We start from the raw sequence: 25,773 nt of genomic DNA on the forward strand, positions 1-25,773 counted from the left end.
GTTAACAGTGTTTCAGCTTAGACTTGCATATGAATTTGTAACTTGACATTGCCTTTGCCGTATTGGAAGATAGGTAGAAATTTTTCAGTTCTTTGAAGAGAAAGTCCAGACCATACCATATCCCTTCTCTATCATGTTTGTATTAAAATGTCACCTGTACCGGGGGCTCCATGAAGAACATTGCTCCTTGTTTAAAAAGCATCTTTGTATACTTTCTGTGGAACAGACTTATATCCCACCACCACATCCCTATTCCTTGAGAGACAGGGTTTCTCTGTGTAGCCCTGGCTGTCCTGGAACTTGCTCTGTAGACCAGACTGGCCTTGAACTCAGAGATCCACTGCCTCTGACTTCTAGTGCTGGGATTAAAGGCGTGCGCTGCCACCGCCGCCGCCGCCGCCGCCGCCGCCGCCACCGCCACCACCACCACCACCTGGCTACTTTTTTTTTTCCCTTTGAGAAAGGGTCTCACCATGTAGTCCAGGCTGGCCTGGAATCTTGCTATATAGACAAGGCTGGCCTGGAAGTCAGAGATACTCTTACCTCTGCTTCTTAACTGCTGGGTGTAAAGGCATGCACCACTAGGCCTGGCTCCTTGTTTTAAGAGTAAAAACAGCCGGGCGGTGGTGGCGCACGCCTTTAATCCCAGCACTCGGGAGGCAGAGCCAGGCGGATCTCTGTGAGTTCGAGGCCAGCCTGGGCTACCAAGTGAGTCCCAGGAAAGGCGCAAAGCTACACAGAGAAACCCTGTCTCGAAAAACCAAAAAAAAAAAAAAAAAAAAAAAAAAAAAAAAAAAAAAAAAGAGTAAAAACAATTCTTCTCTTCCTTAGACCACATTTAGGATTAGGATTTTTACAGTGCTTTTTTTTTTTTTTTTAATCTTGTAGAAACTACATTGTAGCACTATCTGTGACACAAAATTCAGCCTCCAGTTTAGAGATGTCTGACTTAAGAATTACCTAGAGCCGGGCGGTGGTGGCACACGCCTTTAATCCCAGCACTTGGGAGGCAGAGGCAGGCGGATCTCTGTGAGTTCAAGGCCAGCCTGGTCTATAGAGTGAGATCCAGGACAGGCACCAAAACAACACAGAGAAGCCCTGTCTTGAAAAAACAAAACAAAACAAAGAATTACCTAGGAAGAAATTGGCATTTGGGGAGTTATTTACTGATCCCCTTGGGTATCAGTTGGGTATTTAATCAGAATATTCTGTATTCATTTATATCATAACTGAGAAGGAAAATATATTTTCTTTTGGAGATTTAACAAATTATTGTGCTCAAAGACAGTGGTTTCTTTTTTGTTTATTTATTTTTTTGAGACAGTGTTTTACTGTGTAACCCTGGCTGTCTTGGAACTAGCTCTGCGAACCAGGAACCAGGCTGGCCTTGAACTCAGAGATCAACCTGCTTCTGCCTCCCAAGTGCTGGGATTAAAGGCGTGCATCACTGCCACCACCATAGCCAGCAAAGACAGCTGTTTCTTAATCCTTTTTTTTAGTCATGGTCTTACTCTGTAGCCCTAGCTGATCTGGAACTCACTGTGTAGACCAGGCTATTTTTCCTTCTTTTTTTAAAGATTTGCCTTATTTATTTGCTTATCTTTCATTTTTATTTATTTTCTATTATCAGGTTGATACAGTATAAATTCTTTTTTTTTTTTTAAGATTTATTTATTTTGTATACAGCATATATGACCAGAAGAGGGCACCAGATCTCATTACAGATGGTTGTGAGCCACCATGTGGTTGCTGGGAGTTGAACTCAGGACCTCTGGAAGAGCAGTCAGTGCTCTTAACCTCTGAGCCATCTCTCCAGCCCGATACAGTATAAATTCTTATCCTAATAGTGAAATGTTTCACTGAGGCTTGCCCAGTAATTGAGTAAAATCTAAACTTATTATAAGCCACAGGCATCCTAGGTTTCCCCCTGCTATGTAGCCTCCCTGGTTCTGTGGGTTGCAGTCTGATTGTTCTTTGCTTTATATCTAGAATCCACTTATGAGTGAGTACATATCATGTTTGTCCTTCTGGGTTTGGGTTACCTCACTCAGGATGATATTTTCTAGTTCCATCCATTTGGACCAGGCTATTTTTGAACTAATGAAACTCCCTGATTCTGCCTCCTGAGTGCCAGGATTAAAGGCGTGTGCCGTCACCCCTGACTCCTAGCCCCCGTTTATCATTTGAGACAGCATCACAGTGAGCGAGAGACCAGACTCGGGCTCTGAGGTCTTCCCGGGCTTCACTTGTGCCCATTGCAGCAGTGGTCTCCTGCACGTGGCCTTAGCTACGTGGAGTAGAGCCTTTGCACACAGGCTTCAGAAGTCAGTCAAGTTTGCAGAGAATGTGTGTTCCTGTGTATGTTCTGGATCTTTCTTTTCACTGTTTGTGGTTATCTGCATTTTCTTTCAGATTTTAGATCTCTAAACTCACCTCCCACCCCCAGGATAATTCATCTTCAGGGTAAAAGTCATAAAAAACCTTAAAATTTTATGTCATTCTCCTTTTTAGAAGGGACATGATCACATGTGGATTGTGGTATTGTGTGATGTGTTAAGGTACCCTAGACACAATCCTCCACAGATATGGAGGTCTGAGTATAACTGTCTGTCTCTGTTGTCCTCTGAGCTGCATGCGACTTTCAGTCACTTTGTTGTAGAATATTAGACATAATTGACATGGAACCATTAGAAATCAGTCTGAAGCCAGACATGGTGGAGCTCGCCTTTAATCCCAGCACTCTGGAGGCAGAGGCAGGTGGATCTCTGTGAGTTCAAGGCCATCCTGGTCTACAGAGCTAGTTCCAGGACAGCCAGGGCTATATAGAGAAACCTTGTCTAAAACAACAACAACAACAACATCAGTCTGAGGTGAGTGCCTTGACACCTGGGAGATGGAGGCCGAAGGATCAGGAATTAAAGGCTATTCTTGGCTACATAGTAAATTCAAGACCAGCCTGGGCCAAAGACTCTTTGTCAAAGCATGAAATTAAAATAAAATTTAATCTGAGGTTGAACATTTTCTTGTTTTATTATTTTTGTCTTTCTTTGGGGGCGGGGCCTTGTGCTTGATAGGCAAGCACTCTACCACTGAGCTAAATCTCCAACCCCCATTTTCTTATTTTATAATGAACAATATCAGTCAGAGCATGAAAGGCTTTTTTTTTTTTTGAATCATGGTCATAATCCTGACTGACTTGAAACTCTGCCCCCACAGGCCAGGGATTAGAGAGGCTGAGCCACCACATTTGGCAAGCATGATCCTCCTAATGAACTGTTTAAAAGTTTCTCATCCTTAGATCAATAAGATAGCTCAGCACTTACTACAGTACCCTGATGACCTGAGTTTGATCTCCAGAACCCATGGAAAGTAGAAAGAGAGAGTGGATTACCAAGTTATTCTCTGACCTCTACACAAACACACACCATCAGCCACCACCACCACCACACTCACAATAAATAAAAGATTTAAAAAGGCTTCTAAAACTAATATTTTTGTGCAGAGGATTTAAGGCCAGAAGATGGTCACCCGAGTTGTGAGCTCAGCGTATCACTTACCTTCCGCTTCTGTCTCAGTCTTCATGAAGAAAGGAAGGAGTGGGGAAGAGCTGGCAGGTAGGATGAGAAAGTATAGGTCCACCTCAACAGATGCCTCAGTTGCAGGCAGGCATGGGCCTTAGCAAGTTCCAGGCCAGCCAGCGCTGCACAAACAAAGATCCAGATCTCTGCTCCTCTTGCTCAGTACTAAGAATCAAACCTGAGGCTTTAACCATGCTTAGACAAGCACTCTTCAGTGAGCTACAGCCCCAGTCCAGTGGTCTTTATTATATCATTAGGGAGGTGATTTGCTTCTGGTGCTTTTTGTTTATTGGTTTTGAGACAGGGTCTCTGTGTAGCCCTGGCTGTCCTGGAATATACTATGTAGACAAGGCTAGCCTCAAAAGTCACAGATCCAACTGCCTCTGCCTCCTAAGTACTGAGATAAAAGGCAAGCACCACCATACCCTACTGCTGTAATTTTTAAGTGAGTTTGTTTGTTTTTATTATTGCTTTTTATGTATCTTTTATCACAGGGAGTGGTTTTCTGTGTTTCTTTGATTGGTTTTGCTGGTTTTGAGAAAGGGTCTCACTGTGCAGGCTTTCCCTCTGTACTTCCACCTCCCATGTGCTGGGACTATAGGCCTATGCCAGCCTGTTTTTGTTTTTGTGATAACAAGATCTGACCCTTTAGCATAGACTGGCACAACCTTCTTGCTTCAATCTCCCAAGTGCTGAGATTATAGGCTAAGCCACCATGCTTAGTTTATCATAAATCTGGATAACTTGAGTTGTTACATACATTGTCTACATTGTTATGTTACCTATGAAAAAATACCTGTCATTTGTAAGTTTACATTATCATCATTATTTTGGGTTTTCAAGACAGGGTTTCTCTGTGTAACAGCTCTGGCTATCCTGAAACTCACTTTGTGGACCAGGCTGGCCTCGAACTCACAGAGATCTGCCTGCCTCTGCCTTGAGAGTGCTGGGATTAAAGGTGTGCGCCACCATCTCTAGCTTTGTCATTATTTTAGGTAGAATGTTCAAGTCATAGTGAATGAAGGTGATTCCTGTCTTGTTTCTGACTTTATAAAGACAGTGTCTTTTTAATGGAATAACCTAACAGCCAGGAGTATTACTTTGTCTTTTTTTTGTGGCCTTACTACAGTTTTTACAATCAGTTCCTGGCTGTCAGGTTTTAGTTTTGCCCCATTTGTTATAGTAACACAGCTAAGTGATTTTTTTTTCTTCTTCTTTAAAGTCTTCTAAAGTCTTGTTAATTATTTCATTAGAGTATAATCCTAGGCATGAGTCACTGGGATGAATAGGTTAGGCAGAGTGTGGTGATGCACACCTGTAATCCCAGCACTTAGGAAGCAAAAGCCAGCAATTCTGAGTTCAAGGACAGCCAGAGCTACATAGTGATGCTCTGTCTGAAAAAAAAAAAATGAATAAGATAAATTTTCTTGATTACTTTCAAACTTACAGAAAAATTACAGTATGGAACCCAAGCTCATCTTTTTTGCTGGACATGGTGATGCCTTCACTCTCCTGTAATCCCAGCATCCAGGAGTCTGAGACCAGATCATGAGTTTGAGGCCAGCCTAAACTAAATAGGGAGAACCTATTTACAGATAAGCAAACAAACAAAAAACTGGTTTTATGAACATGTAGGGAAGGAGGAAAAATTGATCCTTATAAATTGATGGTAGGGATGTAAAACTAGTACAGCAACTATGGAAAAAAAACAGCTCGGCAGTTCTCAAAAAGCTAAATTTAGAAATATTATATAATTAGCATTGTCACTTTTATAGTTAGAATAATAATAATAATAATAATAATAATAATAATAATAATAATTGGAATGAGAACTGGTAGGATGGCTAAGTGAGTAAAGGCATTTGCCACTAATCTTGAAGACCTGTATTTGATCCCTGGGGCCCCCTGACCCTCCAAATAAATACATAAATATAATGAATTGAAATGGTTATAGCAGCATTACTAATAATAGTTAAAAAGTATAAATAACTCAATTGTTTATAAACTGAAGAGTAAACAATACAGTATGTCCATACACTGGATTATTACTTTACCTTAAAGGATGAATTATGCATATGCTCTATAACCTGTATGTATGTTTTAAAACATGCTAATTGAAAGAAGTCAGACACAAAGACCTTGTTACTCTATTCCCATAATAGGAAATGTCCTGAGTAATCAAATCCATGGAGGAAGAACACAGAGTGGTAGTTCCTGAGGCTGGGAGGAGGAAGTAGTACCTTGGAATGTCTGGAAGATAGTGAGGTTTGGCTTTGCAGATAACTGTGTGCCTCAATGTGTGTGTGGAAGTCTAAGGACTAAACTGGGCATTGGTTTCTTGGGTCTTCCATGTGAATTCTGGGCATTGAGGTCAAGTCATCAGGATGATTGGCAAGGGCCTTTACTACTGCTTAGCTACCAGATGATATTCTGTAAGCAAATTTAATCACAGATTTTTATGACACCTTGTAGCATCCTATACAGCAGTTAAGACAACACTAGCATCTAAAACATTCAAGCTTCTGATAGTTCATTTGACCTAAAGCTGTTTTCAACTGCCAATAATTAACACTTCCAACTTCAGCTAAACAATATTGAGATTATCTCATGTAAAGTAATATACAAAAATAAACCAGGCTATTAAGTTGATTGGTTTAGGGACCTGCAAAGTTTTAAGCAAATTTCTTCCTATATTCTGTGGTAACTAGCCTCATTCTGGCTCCAAAGCTGCTTTTCCTTACAGGTACATAATGGCTGCCAGCAAATACCGGATCACTGTCTTTCCTTGTTCGCTCTGGGTACAAAGGTAGTTAATATTGATCCCTAGTAAAGTCTTTTCTCAGATCTTAGCCCAATTAGCCTAATCCTGAACTAGTCACTATAGCTGACTCAGACTAGAACAAAGTGGATGCTGGCGAATCAGAGTGCCACCACAGAATGTAGTACACGGAAAGGAGCCAGGAGTCTTCTTCAGTTAGGGTTCTCCTAAGTGTAATTTCTCTCAGCCAGCCTTTTGATGGGTTTCGGATGGCACAAAGACATGTGTTGGCATGACAATATCTGGGCCTAGACAAAATATATAATGAATAGAGGTTTGTTTCTCAAGAGTTTTGGAGACTGGGAAGTCCAAGATCAAGGTATTGCTATCTAAAGACAGACCAAGTGCCACTGGTGATGACCTTTTCAATACATTGTAACAATCAGACAGAAGAGGGGCCGCTGGTGATGACCTTCTCAATACATTGTAACAATCAGACAGAAGAGGGGCCGCTGGTGATGACCTTCTCAATACATTGTAACAATCAGACAGAAGAGGGGCCGCTGGTGATGACCTTCTCAATACATTGTACCAATCAGACAGAAGAGGGGCTGCTGCTGATGACCTTCTCAATACATTGTAACAATCAGACAGAAGAGGGGCCGCTGGTGATGACCTTCTCAATACATTGTAACAATCAGACAGAAGAGGGGCCGCTGGTGATGACCTTCTCAATACATTGTAACAATCAGACAGAAGAGGGGCCGCTGGTGATGACCTTCTCAATACATTGTAACAATCACAGAAGAGGGGCCGCTGGTGATGACCTTCTCAATACATTGTAACAATCAGACAGAAGAGGGGCTGCTGCTGATGACCTTTTCAATATATTGTAACAATCAGACAAGGGCCGCTGGTGGTGACCTCGATACATTGTAACAGTCAGACAGACAAGGGTAGCCATTTTTTTTTTCTTCCAAACAGGGTTTCTCTTGTGTATCTTTGGCTGTCATAGAACTCACTCGCTCAGTAGATTAGGCTGGCTTCGGACTCAGAGATCCACTTGCCTCTGCCTCCCTAGTTCTGGGATTAAACATGTGTGCCACCACTGCCCAGCACGTCCACTCTTTTATGAGGACCTTATCTCCTGATGAAAGCACTATCTATCCACTTCATGAGCTGACTACCTATATACTTGTTGTTGTTTGGTGTTTTGAGAAACAGTTTTACCAATGTGGCTCTGACTTAGCCTCATGAGTGCTAAGATCAACTGCCATACCAGGTTTACGGTCTAAATTTCTATGTGTGTTTTAGAACAGACGTAAACTTTTATTTCTTATGCGGTCATAGAGTATAAATTTTTTCTTTGCTTGTTTGGTTTTTTGTTTGCTTGTTTTTGAGATATAATTTCACTACGTAGCCTTGGCTGGCCTGGAACTCAAGATGTAGACCAAGATGGCCTCAATCTCATAGAGTTGGTTGTGCATGCCTTTAGTCCAGTACTTGGGAGGCAGAGGCAGGTGGATCTCTGTGAGTTTGAACCAATCTGGTCTACATAGTGAGTATCAGGACAGCTAGGACTATGTAGAGAGACCTTGTCTCAAAAACACAAAACCAAAACCTCCTTAAGTCCATCTGCCTCTGCCTTCTAATTTTTTATTTTATGTATTTGGGTGGTGTTCTTTTTTTTTTTTTTTTTTTTTGGTTTTTTTTTTTTGGTTTTTTGAGACAGGGTTTCTCTATGTAGCTTTGCGCCTTTCCTGGAACTAACTTGGTAGCCCAGGCCGGCCTTGAACTCACAGAGATCCACCTGGCTCTGCCTCCCGAGTGCTGGGATTAAAGGCGTGTGCCACCACCGCCGCCCGGCTTGGGTGTTGTTCTTTTTTACATGCATGTGTGTACATGTGCATATCTTGTGCCTGCAGAAGCTAGAAGAGGGTATCGGATCCCCTCAAACTGGAGGTACAGACAGTCTGAGATGCCAGGACTGGAAATAGTCCTAGTTTTAGTTGGGGATCAAAGGTCATTTTCTTTTTTTCAGGTGAAAAGTAATAGATTTATCATTTTTATTGGAAAATAAGAATTCTGATAACTGTGCCTTTACCTCAGTAAAACACTATCCTACTTTTTTTTTTTTTTGAGACATGATCCCACTGTATAGCTGTGGCACTCCTAGAACTCAGTATGTAGACCAAGCTGGCCTCACACTCAGAGATCCACTTACCTTCCCAGTGCTGAGATCACAGGTGTGCAAGACCACACCCAGCTGCTCATCTTATTTTCTATTTCCTCAAGGGGAAAAAAAATCCCAGGGGCTTTCCTGATAATTGAATCTGTGATCAGTCTGAGAAAGAGCTCCTGGAAAGGGCACGGGAGCACTGCTTCTCTCCTGTTCTATAGCCTTTGATCTGCTCATTTTGTTCTTTGTGAGCATCATTATAATGAACCTGTAAGTGTAAAAAGAAAAATTTTACGTCCCAACACATCCACAGTGGCTGCCATTTCTTTTCCACAGAGCTTGGTTGTGAAGGCTTTTGCATAGAAAATGGGACTGCTAATTGCCCAACAAGATCAGAGAGACTTGTCATTAGGACCCTGCAGCACATTATTTTACTTTATGGGTTATAGGTGTTTTGTCTGCATTTATGTCTGTGTACAGGTGTGCAGTGATTACAGAGGCCAGAAGAGGGCACTTCATCCCCTGGGACTGGAGTCACAGGTGGTTGTGAGCTGTCACATGGGTGCTGAGAATCAAACCAGTGCTCTTTTTTTTTTTTTAAGTTTTTTTTTTTAAATGTGTGCTTTGCCTTTATGTATGTATGTTCACCTTGTACATGTCTGATGTTTTCAGCAGATCCCCTGGAATTGGAGTTAAAGATAGTTATGAGTCACCATGTGGGTGCTGGGAGTTGAACCCAGGTCCTCAGGAAGAACACGTGCTCTTAACCCCCGAGCCATCTCTCAGCCCCTTCTGCTTCAATTTAGAGCAGTAGAACTACTTTCTAGACAGTTCAACTTTGTAATATAGTTAATGAAGTTGTTAGTTGTTGCTATAGTTTAGATCTTGAATGTCTTCCAAAGGCCCATGTGTTGAAGCCTTGGTCCTTAGTCTGTGGCTCTGTTAGGAGATGGGAGAACACTAGTGGCAGGACATCAGGTTATTGGGAGTACCCTTGAGGGGACAGTGTTGGAATCCTGGCCACTTCATGCCTCTCTCTCTCTGCTGGCTACCACATGTTCCCCTCATGTTACACACCACCTCACAATGGTCTAAGCAACAGCACAGCCAAGTAACTGTTAGGAAATCGTGATCATCAGGTATTTAGTGCAGCGAGGGAGGTCTGAAATACAGCGTACGCTGAAGAATTTAATGTCCTCTGTGAGGCTACCAGGTGTAAACTGAATATCATTGTGGTTCAAATACTGGTACTGAAAGTATCTAGATAACAAGATCACATGGCTGGTATACATCTTTAATCCCAACACAGGAGGCAAAGACTGTCCTGTCTCTGTGATTTCAAGACCACCTTGGTCTATAGAGAGAGTACTGGGATAGCCAGGGCTACTTGGAAAGACCCTGTCTCAACCTCCCTTCTCCCTAAAAAAGATAAAAAACTACACATGAGGTGGGCTGGAGATATGGCTTAGCAGTGGATCCAGGTTTGATTCCCAGCACCCATATTGTAGCTCCCAGCTACCCAGAACTTCAGTTCCAGAGGATATCTTGCTTTCTTCTGATGCCTGTACGGACCAGGCAATATAGGATGTACATATACATTAATTCAGGTAAAACAATCATACTCGGAAAATAAAATACATATGAAATAAAACATGTGAGCTGGAGATGGAGGCACACATTTTTAATCCCAACACTTGGATGGCAGAGGTAGTCAGATCTGGGTGAGTTGGAGGCCAGCCAGGGTGACATAGTGAGACCATGTCTCAGGAAAATGATGACAAATACATGAGACAACCAGGTGTACACCTATAATCCCCGTCAGGAGACAGAGGCAGGAGAGTGGCCCACCAGTTTGAGGCCAGCCTGCTGTTGCTGCTTACACTTTGTGTTCTTTATCCTCGACTCTCTTCAGGGGCTAGTGGGAAAGCGTGTGTATGTGTTTCTGGGGATCAAACTCAGGTCCCTGAGCATGCAGGACAATCACTTTAAGCACCCAGGCCTGGTGGCACCTGTTTTCGTTGGATTACCCCATCATCGTTGTTTTCTGGGCTTCTGTTCATGTATTTTGCTGACATTGCAGGATATAGAGTGGTATGTTTACTCACCCTGTTGTTCTGATCCTTCTAACTCAGTTGTCAGCCTCTTATGTGGAACAAAGAAAAATGTATCAGAAATCCAAGATGAGCCTAGTAATTCAGGTGTGTATCCCACACTTGGAAGGCTGAGGTAGAAAAATCACAAATTCAAGCCTGCTAGGGATACAGAGTGAGACCCTGTCTCAGAAAGTAGTAAATAGCTCCAGCTATATAGTGAAACCTTGTCCTACAAAAGAAAGAACAAGAAAACAAAGTTGGCAGCAGAACAGAAAATACTAAAAGAAGTCCAGTGGAAAAGGGAATCAGAAACACACTTCCCAACACATACACACATTCTCTTCCAATGATTTCTGACAGAGGTCCCTTGGGAAAACATTATCCACATGCAAAAGGATGAAATTGAACCGGAGAATATAAATGTAGTTCAATGGTGACTTGTGGGAAGCTTGCTCAAGGCCCTGTGTTTGGTCCCAGCAGCACACACACAAAATGAAGTTAGATTCTTACTTTATACCATATCCAGTGTCTACCCCAATAGACACCCCTCCCCCCAAAAAACTAAGCATAAGACATAAAATTATAAAAATTTTAGAATAAAACAAGGGGGAAGGCTTCATAACATTGTACCTGACAATGATTCCTTGAATATGACATCACAAACTAAGGAAGTGAAAGAAAACTATGTAACTTTTTCTGCACATTGGAAGTCGTTCCAGCAATAATAAGGCAACCCTGAGAATGGAAGAAAATGCTTAACGTGTAGAGTGAAGGGCTGTAGTCTTGAATGCACAAAGAACTTCACAGTGCAACCACAGAACCCACAAACTACCTGGTTTTAAAATGACTACAGGACTTAAATGGGCAGTTTTCCAGAGGAAATGTGCAGATGGCCTTGCACCTCCGGAAATTCCAGAGCTTGGCTTGTGACTTGAAGTACCTGGGAAGCCAAGGCAGAAGTGTCCTGAGTTTGAAGCCACCCTGGTCTACAGAGTGAGAGTCTGCCTCAAGACACCAACCACAAAGAGATACCAGTTCTTATTTCATAGCCATTAGTGTGGCTGTTAAAAAAAACAAGAAATAATAAATGTTAACCACGATGAAACAATTAATTGGACTATTTTTGCACTGGTATAGGTGTTTAAAATGGTACAACTGATACATAACAGAATCAGAATTGTGCAAAACAATTAAACACCGGTCCAGAAATTCAACTCCTGAGTATGTACCTGAAATAATTGAAATCAGGGACTCAAACAGGTATTTGTGTACGTAGGAACAGAATTCATAATAACCAGTTGGAGAAAGTAATACAAGTAACTGTGGATGGATGTATAGAATACAGTATTCATGTAAAATGAATGAGTATTCGACCTTACAAATGAAATCAGAGCAAGTACTTTGCCCAGAGAGAAAGTAGAATGGTGCTTGTCGAGGCGGAGAGAGAAATAATGGAGAGTCATTGTCTAATAAAAAGTTAACAGTTTGACAAGATGTTGCATGATGAGAACCGATGTTTAATGCTCTTGAACTATACACTATATAGGTAGGTTAGGGGCTCGCCCTCAGCTGCCATGTCATTCAATGTGGACAGAGTTATTTTTGCATTTTGCTCAGGGTATATTTGTATTTGTTTGAAAGAACTTCTGCCTCTGGATGATGGAGGTGTTCATGTGTGTATGATATTGTATGTGCATTATTGTAGGTTAAATCCATGAGAATTTTCTTAAGCAGCTGTTTGAGGGTGGAAAGGGGACTAGCAAGATGGGGAAGGAGGACAAAAGAGCAGACTAGAGGCATGACTATGAGCAGTGTACAATAATATTCATAAAATACAATGAAACCTGTTACTTTGTACACTACAACTTTTTAATTAAAAAAACAAAAACTAGATGTGGTATTTGTATACCTGTAAGCCTAGCACTCCAGAGGCTTTGGCAGGAGGATCACACGTTCAGGGTCATCCTGATCAACATAATGGGGATGGGCAGGAGAGAAAATGTATGAGACAGAATATAAGAGAAATGATACAAGTTTGTTCCCTCTCTTCTCTTCTTTAGGATATTTTCTTTCCTGGACGTTGTTACCTTGTGTCGCTGTGCTCAGGTCTCCAGGGTAAGATGGTTGACATTAGAAGGACCTTTTCCTGGCTCTGAGGTGGACAGCCTCTGGTATTTTAGGTGCTACTTGTATTTTACAGAGAGATGATATTTTACTCCAAGTACGCCATCCATCCCATATGGTTCTAGGATGGATTCTGTTTTGTGTACTGTTCCTAACATTTACATACTATAAACAAGGGGTACTTTATGTTGAAAGCATTGACTCAGCTAATTAACTAAGCTTGACTCAACAAATTATATAACAAAATCATATTTTGCTGGTTTTGTAGTTCGTTTTACACCAGCACATAGACACACATATGGATGTTTTAAAGACTCTTGAGCATCTAATTCTTGTTATCTTCACATAGTCTTTCCTGGGTAGTGGTGGCGGTGCATGCCTTTATTCCCAGCACTCGGGAGGCAGAGCCAGGTGGATCTCTGTGAGTTCGAGGCCAGCCTGGGCTACAGAGCGAGATCCAGGACAGGCACCAAAAACTACACAGAGAAACCCTGTCTCTGGGGGAAAAAAAAATGGCAGTCGAGGAGGGAAAAGTTAGAGTAGACCAGCACTCACGGAGATCCCACGAAGTACCACTTGTGTGTCAGGCGACACAGGTACCACTCCTGCTGCCACTGGATACGAAACCCCAAAAACCTCCATGTGGAAAGGTCCTTTATGGTAATCTTAAAGTAATTTCTCCATCCGAAAAGCTGTACTTATGTCTGCACGTCTGCCATTTTGGAAACGGTCGGCGGTGTGGTGAGTCCTTTGTAGTTACTGTCCCAGGAACTGTTCGGTCTTTAAATGCAATTCTTACAAGTGAGCACATTTCCCTTTCTGACTCCATGTGAGCAGAAATCATCATCCAGGGCTGTTCACAAGTGAGCTTTAATTGTGGATTTCGTTTAAGGAAGGGAGAGAACCGTGCCAAATGTCATTAAATCCGTACCATTGGTGCATTGGCATCTGCTGATCTCAGTAATTGAGGGTTGTGTTGGGAGGGAGGTGTTTGCTCTTGCACTGCTGGCGTACACTGGGCTAGACCTAACACTGAGCCACACTGCCAACACTTTGAGGTTTTCTTGTTTTGTTTTGTTTTTTAATGCAGACTCTAGGGAGGAACCTGTCATTCCTAATTTTAGGCTGAGTTCTGCATGCTTCCTGCTCCCTGAAGAACCTGGCAAGGACTAGCACACAATCAGAGATATATTTAGTTCAAGAATCTCTTAAACATGTGGTTTTTTAAATTTTATTTGTTACTTTCATGGCTAGCTATTTAGAAGACAGAACAAAACAAAACAAAACAAACAAACCAACCACTGGAAAAATCTGAAGGCACAAAGAGGGAAGTATCATCCACCACGGGAGAACCTGACCTAGTTTTAGAATAGCTTCTTGCTTCCCGTCACGCCAACATGTTTCTTAATGATTGTATGATCATTACCCCTGGGCTTCTCAGAATATCTAGAATTTTGTTTAGAAATTTTGAAGAAAAGTGGGACATGGTGACCCAAGCCCTTAATCCCAGCACTGGGGAGGCAGAGGCTGAGGGGTCTCTAAGAGTTCAAGGTCACCCAGGGCTACACAGTGAGACTCAGTATCAAAAAAATAGTCTTTCAGAGAAATGGCTATAAGTATACCCTATATTAAATTGCTTCTTAAATTTGTTGTAATAAAGAATATTCTAATGCTGGGTAGTGGTGGCACACGCCTTTAATCCCAGCACTGGGGAGGCAGAGACAGGCAGATTTCTCTGAGTTCAAAGCCAGCCTGGTCTACAGGGTGAGTTCCAGGACAGCCAGGGCTACACAGCAAAATTCTGTCTCGGGGCGGGGGCTGGGGGGGAGAAAAGGAAAAAATATATATATGAAGGAAGAAGGAAACTCTAGAGCTGGATATAGTGGCTTATAACTATAACCCTACTATTTGAGTATCTTGGGTTTGAAGATAACCCTGGGCTACATAGTGAGACCTTGTCTCAAATGTAGTGTGTACATTTATTGTTATGAACAATACATGGCTTTTATTATTTAATTAGGAGAAGCTTTTAAAGGCTTTAAAATACCAAATGATCTACAACAAATTATCTCCTACTGAAGTCATTTTTCACCCAATCCTAGTAAATTTTCTTGCTGCCTCTAGTTTATTGACTAGATGGCTAAACAGTTTTAAGTTGGCAGTTTTAAAATTACCACCGAGTCCTGGGCCTGGCATCCTAGGGCTGTGGAGGCTGAAGCAGGAGATTAAGGGTTGGAGGTCGAGCTGGCCTGCACAGTAAGACCTTCCCGAGAACCAACAATTCCTACTGCAGCTTAGTGGTAGAGTGCTTGTCTAATGTACAAGGCCCTGGATTTGATCCCAATGTGACAAGCAATAAAATAAAGCTGTCGCTGAGTCAAGTTGGACAGAGTATTGGTTAATTATAAAGCACAACTGAGTGAGTCCATTGACTAAGGAAACCACAATTAGAGAGAAAGATCGTGGAGCAGACGCCCTGTCCGCCTCCCCAGTGCTGTACCGCCACGTGGGTGCTTGGAGATACTGTTGGGAGGGACCGAGGAAGGTTTGGGTCATTCTCGATTACTTGTTAGTGGAATTAGGAATTTAAATATTGCTAGTTTCTGTTTTCATTTTAACCACTGCTCATTCTATCTCTTTTTATTCAAAATAGGCTTGGAATGTCCTAGCTCTGGACGGCAGTAACTGGCAGCGAATTGACCTGTTTGATTTCCAGAGGGATATTGAGGTATAATTACGTGGTGTGTGGCCCCATTTCTTTCATTAGTAGTTACAGCACTAATCCTAGACATAGGAATCTTTACTTTTCCACTGAAGAAATTATTTTTGATGCAGCTGAACTTGTTGAAGCCTCCAGTGTTCTCAAGAAGATTTTCTTAGGTGGACGTGATGACACAGGTCTTTAATTTCATCAGAGTCAGGCAGATCAACATGAGCTGGAGGCCAGCCTGGCTGCACAGGGAGACTATGTCTCAAAACAAAACAACAACAAAAAGTGTTTCTTCAGGTTGGGGAAGAGAGTACAAGGATTCGAACCTAGGGCCTCATGTGTGACAGGCTACACTCTGCCACTGGCTTGTATTTTTACCCCTAATTCCCTTCCGTTTTTGAGGATAAGTGGACTTATTTCCCTGAAATAATGCTAAGTTCCTGAATAACGTTAGTTCTGAACGGAGACCAGAAGGGTTTGTTTTGTAGTTTTGTGTTTGCTCATGTAAAGCAGGTTATTTTACATTAATTTATTGAATGGTCAGGAGGCTTAAACCTATTGGATGATAGTTGTGTTTGTTCTTGATGTGTATTTTGATATTAGAAGAACAAAAATGGAAATAGTTTTTATGGAAAATGAAAAGTGGGTAAAACTAAAATTATTGAATTGTTTTTACTAATGAGGGATGATTTTCTTGTGTGTGGGGGTTTTCTTTTCCATTTAATCTTTTAGTATAGTTTGTTATCTCTCAATTAAAAAAGTGTAGCAGCATCCAGTCATGCACATGCTGTAATATCAGCACTTAGAGACAGAGCCCCGAAGCTCAGAAAGATGTTGTTCAAGGTCGGGGTGAGAGATGGCTCAGTTGATAAAGTCCTTGCCATCCAAGCATGAGGACCTGAGCTTAGCCCTCCAGCGTCTGTGTACAAGTCAGGAGTAGAGGTGCACCAGACTGCGGGGGTGGAAACAGATGCATCCGAGGAGCTTGCTGGCCACTCTACCAGTGTGGAAGCGCCACGTTCAGGGGAAACTTATATCAAAAAATAAAATGAAGAAGCAATTAGAGAAGACATCCTGACCTGCACAGCCAAGTGCTCCTGCACACATATGCACGTACCACACAAAGTTCAAGTTCATCCTCAGCTACATAGTAATCATACTAGCCTTGAGTACAAGGGATGTGTCTCAAAATCAACGAAAATCGGGCTGAAAAGATGGCTCAGCAGTTAAGAGCACTGGCAGCTCTTCTAGAGGACCCTGGTTTGAGTCCCAGCATCCACATGGCAGCTCACAACCCTCTTTAACTCCAGTTTCAGGGAATCAGGCTCTCTCTTCTGGCTTCCACAGGCACTGCATACATGTGATGCACAGGCATACATGCAACCAGAATCCATACACATAAAATTAAAACAAACAGCTGGGCGGTGGTGGCGCACGCCTTTAATCCCAGCACTCGGGAGGCAGAGCCAGGCGGATCTCTGTGAGTTCGAGGCCAGCCTGGGCTACCAAGTGAGTTCCAGGAAAGGCACAAAGCTACACAGAGAAACCCTGTCTCGAAAAACAAAAACAAAACAAAACAAAAAACCACTAACATTATACCATTATGCTGCATTTACTTCACAATTCTCTGATCTCATGGATATATATACTTAAAAAACATGACCCACAGAATCATTTGGCAAGATGGTAATTGCTCATGGAGTTCCTGCTATATGCAGAATACTATAGTAAGTATTTTAAAGGACACAAAAGTAAATGTGGAAGGTTATGTCCTTCCATATCTGTGTTTTAACACAAGCAAACCATCTACATGCATAGAAAGCTCTGCCAGAACTAGACAGCGCCATTCCTTAAATACAGGCTGTCCTACACTTTGAACAAAGAAGATAGACTACAGTTGTGTTTTGAGTATAGAGATTAATCAGAAAGACTTTCTCAGAATAAGTTGACATTTTCACAGGAAGAATTTTTATTTAGAAGCCTTTTCTCTTTGTTTATAAATTGATTTAAAATAAAACAACGAGGGTGGGGGGCTGGAGAGATGGCTCAGCGGTTAAGAGCACTGGCTGTTGTTCTTCTAGAGGTCCTGAGTTCAATTCCCAGCAACCACATGGTGGCTCCCAACCATCTGTAATGAGATCTGGCGCCCTCTTCTGGCATGCAGGCAGAACACTGTACACATAATAAATAAAATCTTTTAAAAAAAAGAAAAAAAACAACGAGGGTGTGTTCTTGTCAAAAGAAGTAACGTAGGCCTTTTTGGTTAACTGTCTCTTTATAGGGCCGAGTAGTAGAAAATATTTCAAAACGATGTGGAGGCTTTTTACGAAAGTTAAGTCTTCGTGGTTGTCTTGGAGTAGGAGACAATGCATTAAGGTAAGAAAATATATCTGTTTAAAAAATAACTTTGATCTCTTAGATTGAAGTAAAGACAGCACCAACTCACTCAGAAAAGGCTAAAGTAGATTTTAAATTCCTAAGCTGTTAAAAATGTAAGCATAGACATTGGTTGTAACAAAAATATCTAATAGGAAGTGGGGACCCTGGGTGTAGTAGCATACTGTAATAATCCCAGGTTAGCGTGTTTGAGAAGGAGACTAAGTTTGAGTCCGCCTGGGCTACATAGCCCATGGAATAGAAAAGTAACAGTAAATAAAATAGTTCTTTGGGGACCTTGATCAAGTTGTTTTTAGCTTTTATTAACACAAAGATTAACATTTAGCCCCAGAAATTAAGAAGTTAAGGCAGAAGGATTGCAAGTTCAAGGTCAGCCTGGGCTGTGCAGTAAGACCCTTCTGAGAACCCTAGAAGAAAAAACTGTTCACAGCTTTAAAGAACAGTGTGTGGTGGGAAATCCATTTCTTTCCACCCACCAGCTGCTTTGCCCTGTTGAGCTCTTATTCATACCTCACGTACCAAATCCGTAAGTTTGTTTTTCCTCCACCCAACAGCCAGGTCTTTGATTTTGCAGATCCTGACTGGATATTTCCATTCACTGCTAACACTAACTGTCCACAGGCTGCCAGCTCAGTGCCAGAAGTCAGCCTCTACTTGAGATGCCAGTTGCAAGTCCCACATTACTATGCACAAATCAGTGTTACCGTGACTCTTCTCAGATTTTCTAATTTGCTACAGTGAGTCCTACAATTCAGGAAAGCACCTTAGGTACTATTAACAGTCTGTTACAAAGCACATAAATGAGTAGCTAGAGGAAGTGCTACTACACAGGGCAAGGTTTAGAAGGGACTGGAGCACAGTGGCACCTGTCTTTGTGGAGTTGGGGCCCGCCACCCTCCCATCACACCAACCCAGAAGCTCTGGTCCAATTGTTTAGTAGTTTTATGGAGGTTGTATTATTACAAAGACATAAAGACCAAATATGAGAACAAATGCTACTCCTCTGACTTGTCACTCAGGAAATTACAAGGGTCTGAGGATCTCTATCCTAGTAACTAGGAGTGAAAACCAAGTATGTATTTTGCATATTATGGCATCATAGATGCCAACAACCAGTATTGCCAGTGGTAATGCCTTTTTATATCTAGAATTTTGTCTACCTTATTTATAACCTTTAACTTTTCTTTCCCTATAAAGGACTTTTGCACAAAATTGTAGGAATATTGAAGTACTGAATCTGAATGGGTGTACAAAGACAACAGATGCGTAAGTACTGAGTTTGAGTTTTAGGAGGATATTTCATAGTCCATAGTCTGTCCTGCTCTAGCTGTGACTGTAGGCTAGTGAACACATTGAATTAAGTTTTCTTGATTTTGAACAAGTTTTTGTTGGTCTTGTGATGCTAGGGATGAACCCAGGGCCTTGCAGTGTACCACTAAGCTACATCTCTAGTCCTAGAAGAAGAATTTTAAAAAGAAAAAATGATTGAAAATAGAAGTGGAATAGGAGCTGGGTGGTGGTGGTGGTGGTGGTGGTGGTGGTAGTGGTGCACGCCTTTAATCCCAGCACTCGGGAGGCAGAGCCAGGCGGATCTCTGTGAGTTTGAGGACAGCCTGGTCTACAAAGCAACTTTCAGGACAGCCAACCAGGACTGTTATACAGAGAAACCCTGTCAGAAACCAAAAAAAAAAAAAAAAAAGAAAGGGAATAGGAAGCTTATTTTGAACTCATCTTTGATACTTAAAGTACAACTTAAAACTGCAGTTAATGTAGATACTGTAGGGCTAATTATCAAAAGCCACATAACAGGTAATTCTATAAAAAGATTAAAAACCGTAAACATAGACCTAAACAGATAATATCATTAAAAGAAAATGACTGTGCCTTTTTTTAAAAAAAGTTAACATAATCCTTCATCTTTGAGAATCTTCCAGTCAACATGAGATGCACAAGTTGACATGAAAAACTTCCACACAAGACTGAAACAAGAGGACTAGTTTGAGGTTGAGGCCAGCCAGGCTACAGTGAGACCTTGTCTCAAAAACATGAAAAAAGAGACTGAATATCACTTGCCTAGAATATGTGTAAGGCCTTGAGTTTGATGTCTAGCACCACCAAAAACAGAAGAGAAAAATTACAGGGCTAAGAATACAGCTGGGGGGGGGGGGGGCGCGGGGGCCGCTGAAGAAATGGCTCAGCGGCTATAAGAGCACCAGTGTATATAAAATAAAAAAAAAAGAATAGCTCAGTGGTAAGGTATATGCTGCATGCCTCAGGCCTTGGGTTTGAGCCCTAGCACTGAGTTTTATTAGTAAGTATTTCTAAACTGATTAGGGTTTTTCAGAAAACTTTTTTTAAGGTTTTTGTTTTGTTTTGTTTTTCGAGACAGGGTTTCTCTGGTGCCTGTCCTGGATCTTGCTCTGTAGACCAGGCTGGCCTTGAACTCACAGAGATCCGCCTGGCTCTGCCTCCCAAGTGCTGGGAATAAAGGTGTGCACCACCACCAGCTTGTAAGGATTTTTTGAAAATTATTTATTATGTTTTTCTGCCTGCATACCAGAAGAAACATCTCGTTACAGATGGTTGTGAGCTACCATGTGGGTGCTGGGAATTGAACTCAGGACCTCTGGAAGAGCAGCCAGTGCTCTTAACCCCTGAGCCATCTCTCCAGCCCCCTTAAGGTTTACTTTTATTGATGTATTTATATATGTATTTGACTGTATCAGGGTGTGGTGACATATGCTGTAATCCCAGGATTGAGAGGCAGAGGCAAGAATCATCTCCAGTTTAAGGCCAGCCTATGAAATATGAAACCCTGTCTCAAAAACAAAAGCAAGATAGGAAGAACGTGATATGTGTCTATAACCCCAGTGCTTGGTGTTTGGGAGGTAGAGGGTGGATCATGAGTTCAAGAGCAACCTCTGCTACATAGTGAGTTCCATGCCAGCCTGAACTACAATGAGATTCTGTCTCAAACAAAACAGAAATGGGGTGGAGGCGGGATAGGTCTCAAAGCAGTCCATGGAAACTGAAAGCAAATAAATACCCAAATTGAATTACAAGCCGTGTTGATGCCGTAACTCAGAAAGAAATGACCTCTACTGACTTTTCTTTTGTTCAGTGCTGGTGCTCGAACCCATGGCCGAGTGTGCTCGTCATGTGCTCTAAACACTAAGAGCCCATCACCAGCTTCAGCTGTTAACTCTTGTGGCCATTCTTATCCATCTCCTTGACCCCTCCTACTGATTTATCCTCTATGATTTTGTCATTACTTGAAAGAAAAAAAAAGTCCTAGACAACGTATTTAATCTATAAATATTTTAAATTAGATTTACATCTTAAAGATCAAGGCCTTTTTATTCTCTTTAGTACTGAAGATCAAACCCAAAGCCTTGTGCATGTTAGGCAAGCTCTACCATTGAGCTAAAACCCTGACTCTGAGTCTGAAATACTTGCCTGGGGCTCCTGGCTCACCAATTCTGTGAGAAGCTCTGAGTAGTTACTAAACAAGGTAGATTATAAAAACCAACAGGTTTGGAGTTGCTGCATAGGTGGGCTCACATGATTGAAACATTATCAGTTAAAATGACATTGAGGAGAGCCACAGCTCTTTTAGCTTGAAGCTGTGGGCGAGTAAGGTTCACGATGGAACAGGCAGGGAGGCAGCCTCAGGGGCATGTTCCCTGGGCTGGAGAGATGCTCTTGTAGAGGACCCAGACTCAATTTACCACACTCACTTGTGGCTTACAACCTTGATTAACTCCAGTTCCCGGGATCTGACACCCTCTTCTAACTCTGTAGGGATTAGACATGCACCCAGTACACTTATATTCAGGCATACACATAAGATAAAAACAAATAAATTAAAAAAAGAAAAAACCCTCATACCCTTATTTGGCCAGAGGCTATGTTCATGGGTAGCAGAGATCAGAATGAACACAAGGTATCCGTGTATTCCTGGTTGGTAGAGCTTAGGCATACGTAAAAGGATACAAGGAAAACAGGAATACCTGGCCCACATGAGTGCTGTCTGCATAGCATAGAAGCTGTCCTTACAGGGACAGGACACTTAGGGCAAAGAAGTCAGGAAGTCAGGAAACAAGAAAAACACTGAGTAGAAACACCAGCAGCCTCAAGGATCTGGATGAGACAGATGTCACTTAGAGCCTCCAGACTATACTAGACAAATAAATAATGAAACTCCCTTGGGAAAAATAGAATCCAGTCAGCAGACGGAAATTATTTAAGAGGATGCGCTCTAACCCCAGCACTTCGGGAGCGAGAGGTGAGGGGTTCTGGAGGTTCAGGCCAGCAAGACTACTTTGACCCTTTATCAAAAACACAAAAGAGGACTTGGTATGCAGCTCATTGCTGGAGTGACCAGCATGTATGAATCCCTGGACTCAATCTCTAGCCACACACAAACAAAGAAACACACAAAGGTTCCACACAAGTATGCTAAAAATATAAAGATGGGTGACTAGGCATAGTTGTTAATGCTTTAATCCCAGCACTCAGAGGCAGAAGCTGGCCAATCTCTGTGAGCTGGAGTCCAGCCTGGTCTACAGAGCAAGATCTTATGTAACCCCTAAAGGGCTACAGAGTAAGACCCTGTCACCCCCCAAAATATACATAAATAAAAGAATGGAAAATGCTGTCTGTTCAAACAGAACATTCTACCCAGTGAGTGCAGAGTACACATTGTTTTCTAGCACACTTAGAACATAGTCCTGAATAGACCATAGTGTGAGGACTAAACAAGCTTAATAAGTTAAGATTAAATAATAAGCAGATGTTCTCTTTCTATAACTAGGAAGCTAAACTAGAGATCTTCAACAGAAGAAAATCTGAGGAAATACCAAGAATTTAAAAATTAAGCAATATACATCTAAACCCAGAAATTCAAAGACAAAAAAATTCTTAAGTCTTTTGAGCTGAATGGAAATAGCTAGCCATATGATTCATACCTGTCGTCTCTGCGCTTGGGAGGCTGAGGCAGGAGCTTTGCCTTGCATTTCAGATCAGTTTGGGCTACAGTGATTACACAACTTGTCCATGAAACTCTATCTCAAAAAAAGAACAAAACAAAAAAGAAACTAAACACAATTTCACATATCTTAAAAGGGGCATTTTCTTTTAACTGAATAAGCATAAAAACAAAACCAAGCCAGGCATCATAGTCCATGCCTTTATCCCAGCACTTGGGAGGCAGAGGCAGGCAGATCTCTGATTTTAAGGCCAGTCTAGTCTACAGAGTGAGTTCCAAGACAGCCAGAGATATGTAGAGAAATCCTGTAAAACAACAACAAAAAATAAATAAATAAATAAAAAATAAAAATAACCACCAGCAACAACAAAAACCATGAAACCATTCTTAATTTGTGGGCAGTCTTAGGAGACTACAAGAAGGCATTCTGTTAAAATACTATTTTAAGCGAATAATTTTAGGGAATTTTCCTTGTTTGATGTGCCCGACAAGGGAGCCCACACCTGTAATCTCAGCATTCAGGGGCTTGAGGTAAAAGAGTTAAGGTGTTCTGGGCTCCATAGCAAGTACCAGACTGGCCAAGGCTACATAATCCAACCTACATAGGAAACTGAGACAGGAGAAAGGACAGTTCAGGTTTTACTTAGGCCACAGAGTGACGTCAAGGTCAGCTTGGGTAACTCAATAATACCCTGTCACAAAAAAATAAAATACCTAGAGATATGAGAGACATAAATCAATGATAGAACCCCACCCTAGCAATGTGAGGCCTTCAGTTTAACCCCGGTTCTATGAAAGAAAGGACAAATGTGCTGTTGTGTTTCCTCTCGTAGTCCAGTCTTGCCTGAACCCTTCTGCATCAGCCTTCCCAAAGTCTAGATGGTGGCTGTGTGCCACCACACCCTGCTGTAACATTTTACTTAATGGTGCTGCTGTAACATTTTACTTAATGGTGAAAGACTTTTTTTCCCCTCTAAGGTCAGAAGCAAAGTAATTGTGCCACTTTGAGGGCTGGGGTAGGGCAGGTAGAATACAACAGGTATTAAACCTAGGGTCTGAAGTACATTAAATATGCACCTTTGTCACTGAGGGAAACTCCCAACCCACTCTGTTTCTAGTCCACACTGCACTGGAGCATCTAGCCAGTGCAGGGAGTTTGGGGGTATTTTTTTTGGTTTTGGTTTTGGTTTGTGGAGACAGGGTTTCTCTGTGTAGCTCTGGCTGTCCTGGAACTCTCGCTATAGACCAGGCTGGCCTCAAATACACCTCCTGAGTACTGCAATTAAAAATGTGTGCCACCAGCCGGGCGGTGGTGGCGCACGCCTTTAATCCCAGCACTCGGGAGGCAGAGCCAGGCAGATCTCTGTGAGTTCGAGGCCAGCCTGGTCTCCAAAGCGAGTTCCAGGAAAAGGCGCAAAGCTACACAGAGAAACCCTGTCTCAAAAAACCAAAAAAAAAAAAAAATGTGTGCCACCATGCCTGGCTAGGGTTTTGTTTTTTAACACATCTGGACAGATGGAAAATAAATGAGCAAACCGAAACAGTGAAGTAAAAAACCTTATTTATGGGTAATAATCCTACAAATCTGTTCATGCAAAATCATAAACTAGGGCCAGGAGAGATGGTGCAGCAGGGAAGGGAGTGTACCACTGTTTCAGGGTTGCTTCTAGCACCACATTCAATTCCAGGAGATCTGATGCCTCACACACACACACACACACACACACCCATGTTTTTTAAACTTAAAGACAGTCATAAGGCAATTCAGAGGTGGTTGTGTATACCTATAACCAAAAGATCAGGAGTTCAAGGCTGGCCTCAGCTATATAAGATGCTAAAGTTACTGTGGTGGGTGGGCGTGGCGATTCACGTCTTTAATCCTAGCAAGGAGGTCAAGGCAGGTGGATATCTAAATTTGAGGGCAACCTGGTCTACATAGTGAGTTTCAAGACAGCAAGGGCTACACAGAGAAACCTGTCTTGAAGAAACTAACTAAATAAATAAATGATTTTAAAAATCATAAACCACCAAAAGAATGCTACTATTCATGAACAAGTTTTAAAAGCTCCTTATTGCCAGTGAGTTGACTTGTTGGGTACAACAGCACTGCTGTGCAAACCTAACGACCTGTGTTCAACCGCTGGGGCCCAAAGCTGGCCTGTGACATCCACAGACATACCAAAGCACATTTGTGCCCACACTCAATAATTATGCACACAATAATAATAATAATAATATCTTCAGCATTTAGTCCCAGCACTCAGGAGACAGAGGCAGGCGAAGCTCTATGAGTTTGAGGCCAGCCTGGTCTACAGAGCTAGTTCCAGGACAGCCAGGAATATACAAAGAAACCCTGTCTCAAAAAACAAACAACAACAATAATAATAATAATAACAACAACAATAATAGTAATAATTCTCTGGATAGAAGATCAATATTCAAAAAATTCTGTTTCTATACATTAGTGATAAAATGAAAAAACGAAATTTAAGAAAAAAGTTTCAAGTTAGGCAGTGTGAAACATGCTTGTAATCTTGGCACTTAGGAGGTTGGAGACCAGATTAGGAAATTAAGACTATCCTTGGTGACATAGTAAGTTTGAGGCCAGCCTGTGCTACATGAGACCCTGCTGTCTTAAGCAAAAACAAACAACACTTGGAGCTTGGAGAGATCGATCAGTCAGAATAGTACTGATACCTGAGTTCTGTTCTCTAGAACCCACTTTATAAAGCTGGAAGTTGTGGCACACACTTGTGGAAGAAGAGACAGATTCCTGGGACTCAGGTACTCAGTGGCCGGCCAGCCTAGTCTCCTGGGTGAGCTCTTGGTCACTGAGAAATCTTATGTCAAGAAAGGTGACTGAAGAACAGCACCCAAGGTCCCATGGCCACCACATCTGTGCGTGGACACACACCCAAAGGCAAACTCACCAAGATTTATCTTAAAA

At 41.9% G+C, this 25,773-nt stretch overlaps 1 protein-coding gene across 4 annotated transcripts in view; it reads left to right on the forward strand.

Annotated features, from left to right (window-relative positions):
* The window catches only part of Fbxl20 (F-box and leucine rich repeat protein 20), a 76,491-nt gene that overhangs the window by 26,596 nt on the left and 24,122 nt on the right, over positions 1–25,773 (forward strand). For all 4 annotated transcript variants that reach the window (XM_052758982.1, XM_052758983.1, XM_052758986.1 and 1 more), the window contains exons 3-6: positions 12,669–12,723; positions 15,386–15,460; positions 17,724–17,818; positions 19,037–19,105. In XM_052758982.1, the coding sequence (XP_052614942.1) occupies positions 12,669–12,723; positions 15,386–15,460; positions 17,724–17,818; positions 19,037–19,105 (294 nt within the window). The remainder of the gene's footprint in view (positions 1–12,668; positions 12,724–15,385; positions 15,461–17,723; positions 17,819–19,036; positions 19,106–25,773) is intronic.

This window comes from Peromyscus californicus, unplaced genomic scaffold (assembly GCF_007827085.1).
Source record: "Peromyscus californicus insignis strain IS unplaced genomic scaffold, ASM782708v3 Scaffold_3__1_contigs__length_106647218, whole genome shotgun sequence".
In the NCBI taxonomy this organism is placed as follows: domain Eukaryota; kingdom Metazoa; phylum Chordata; class Mammalia; order Rodentia; family Cricetidae; genus Peromyscus; species Peromyscus californicus.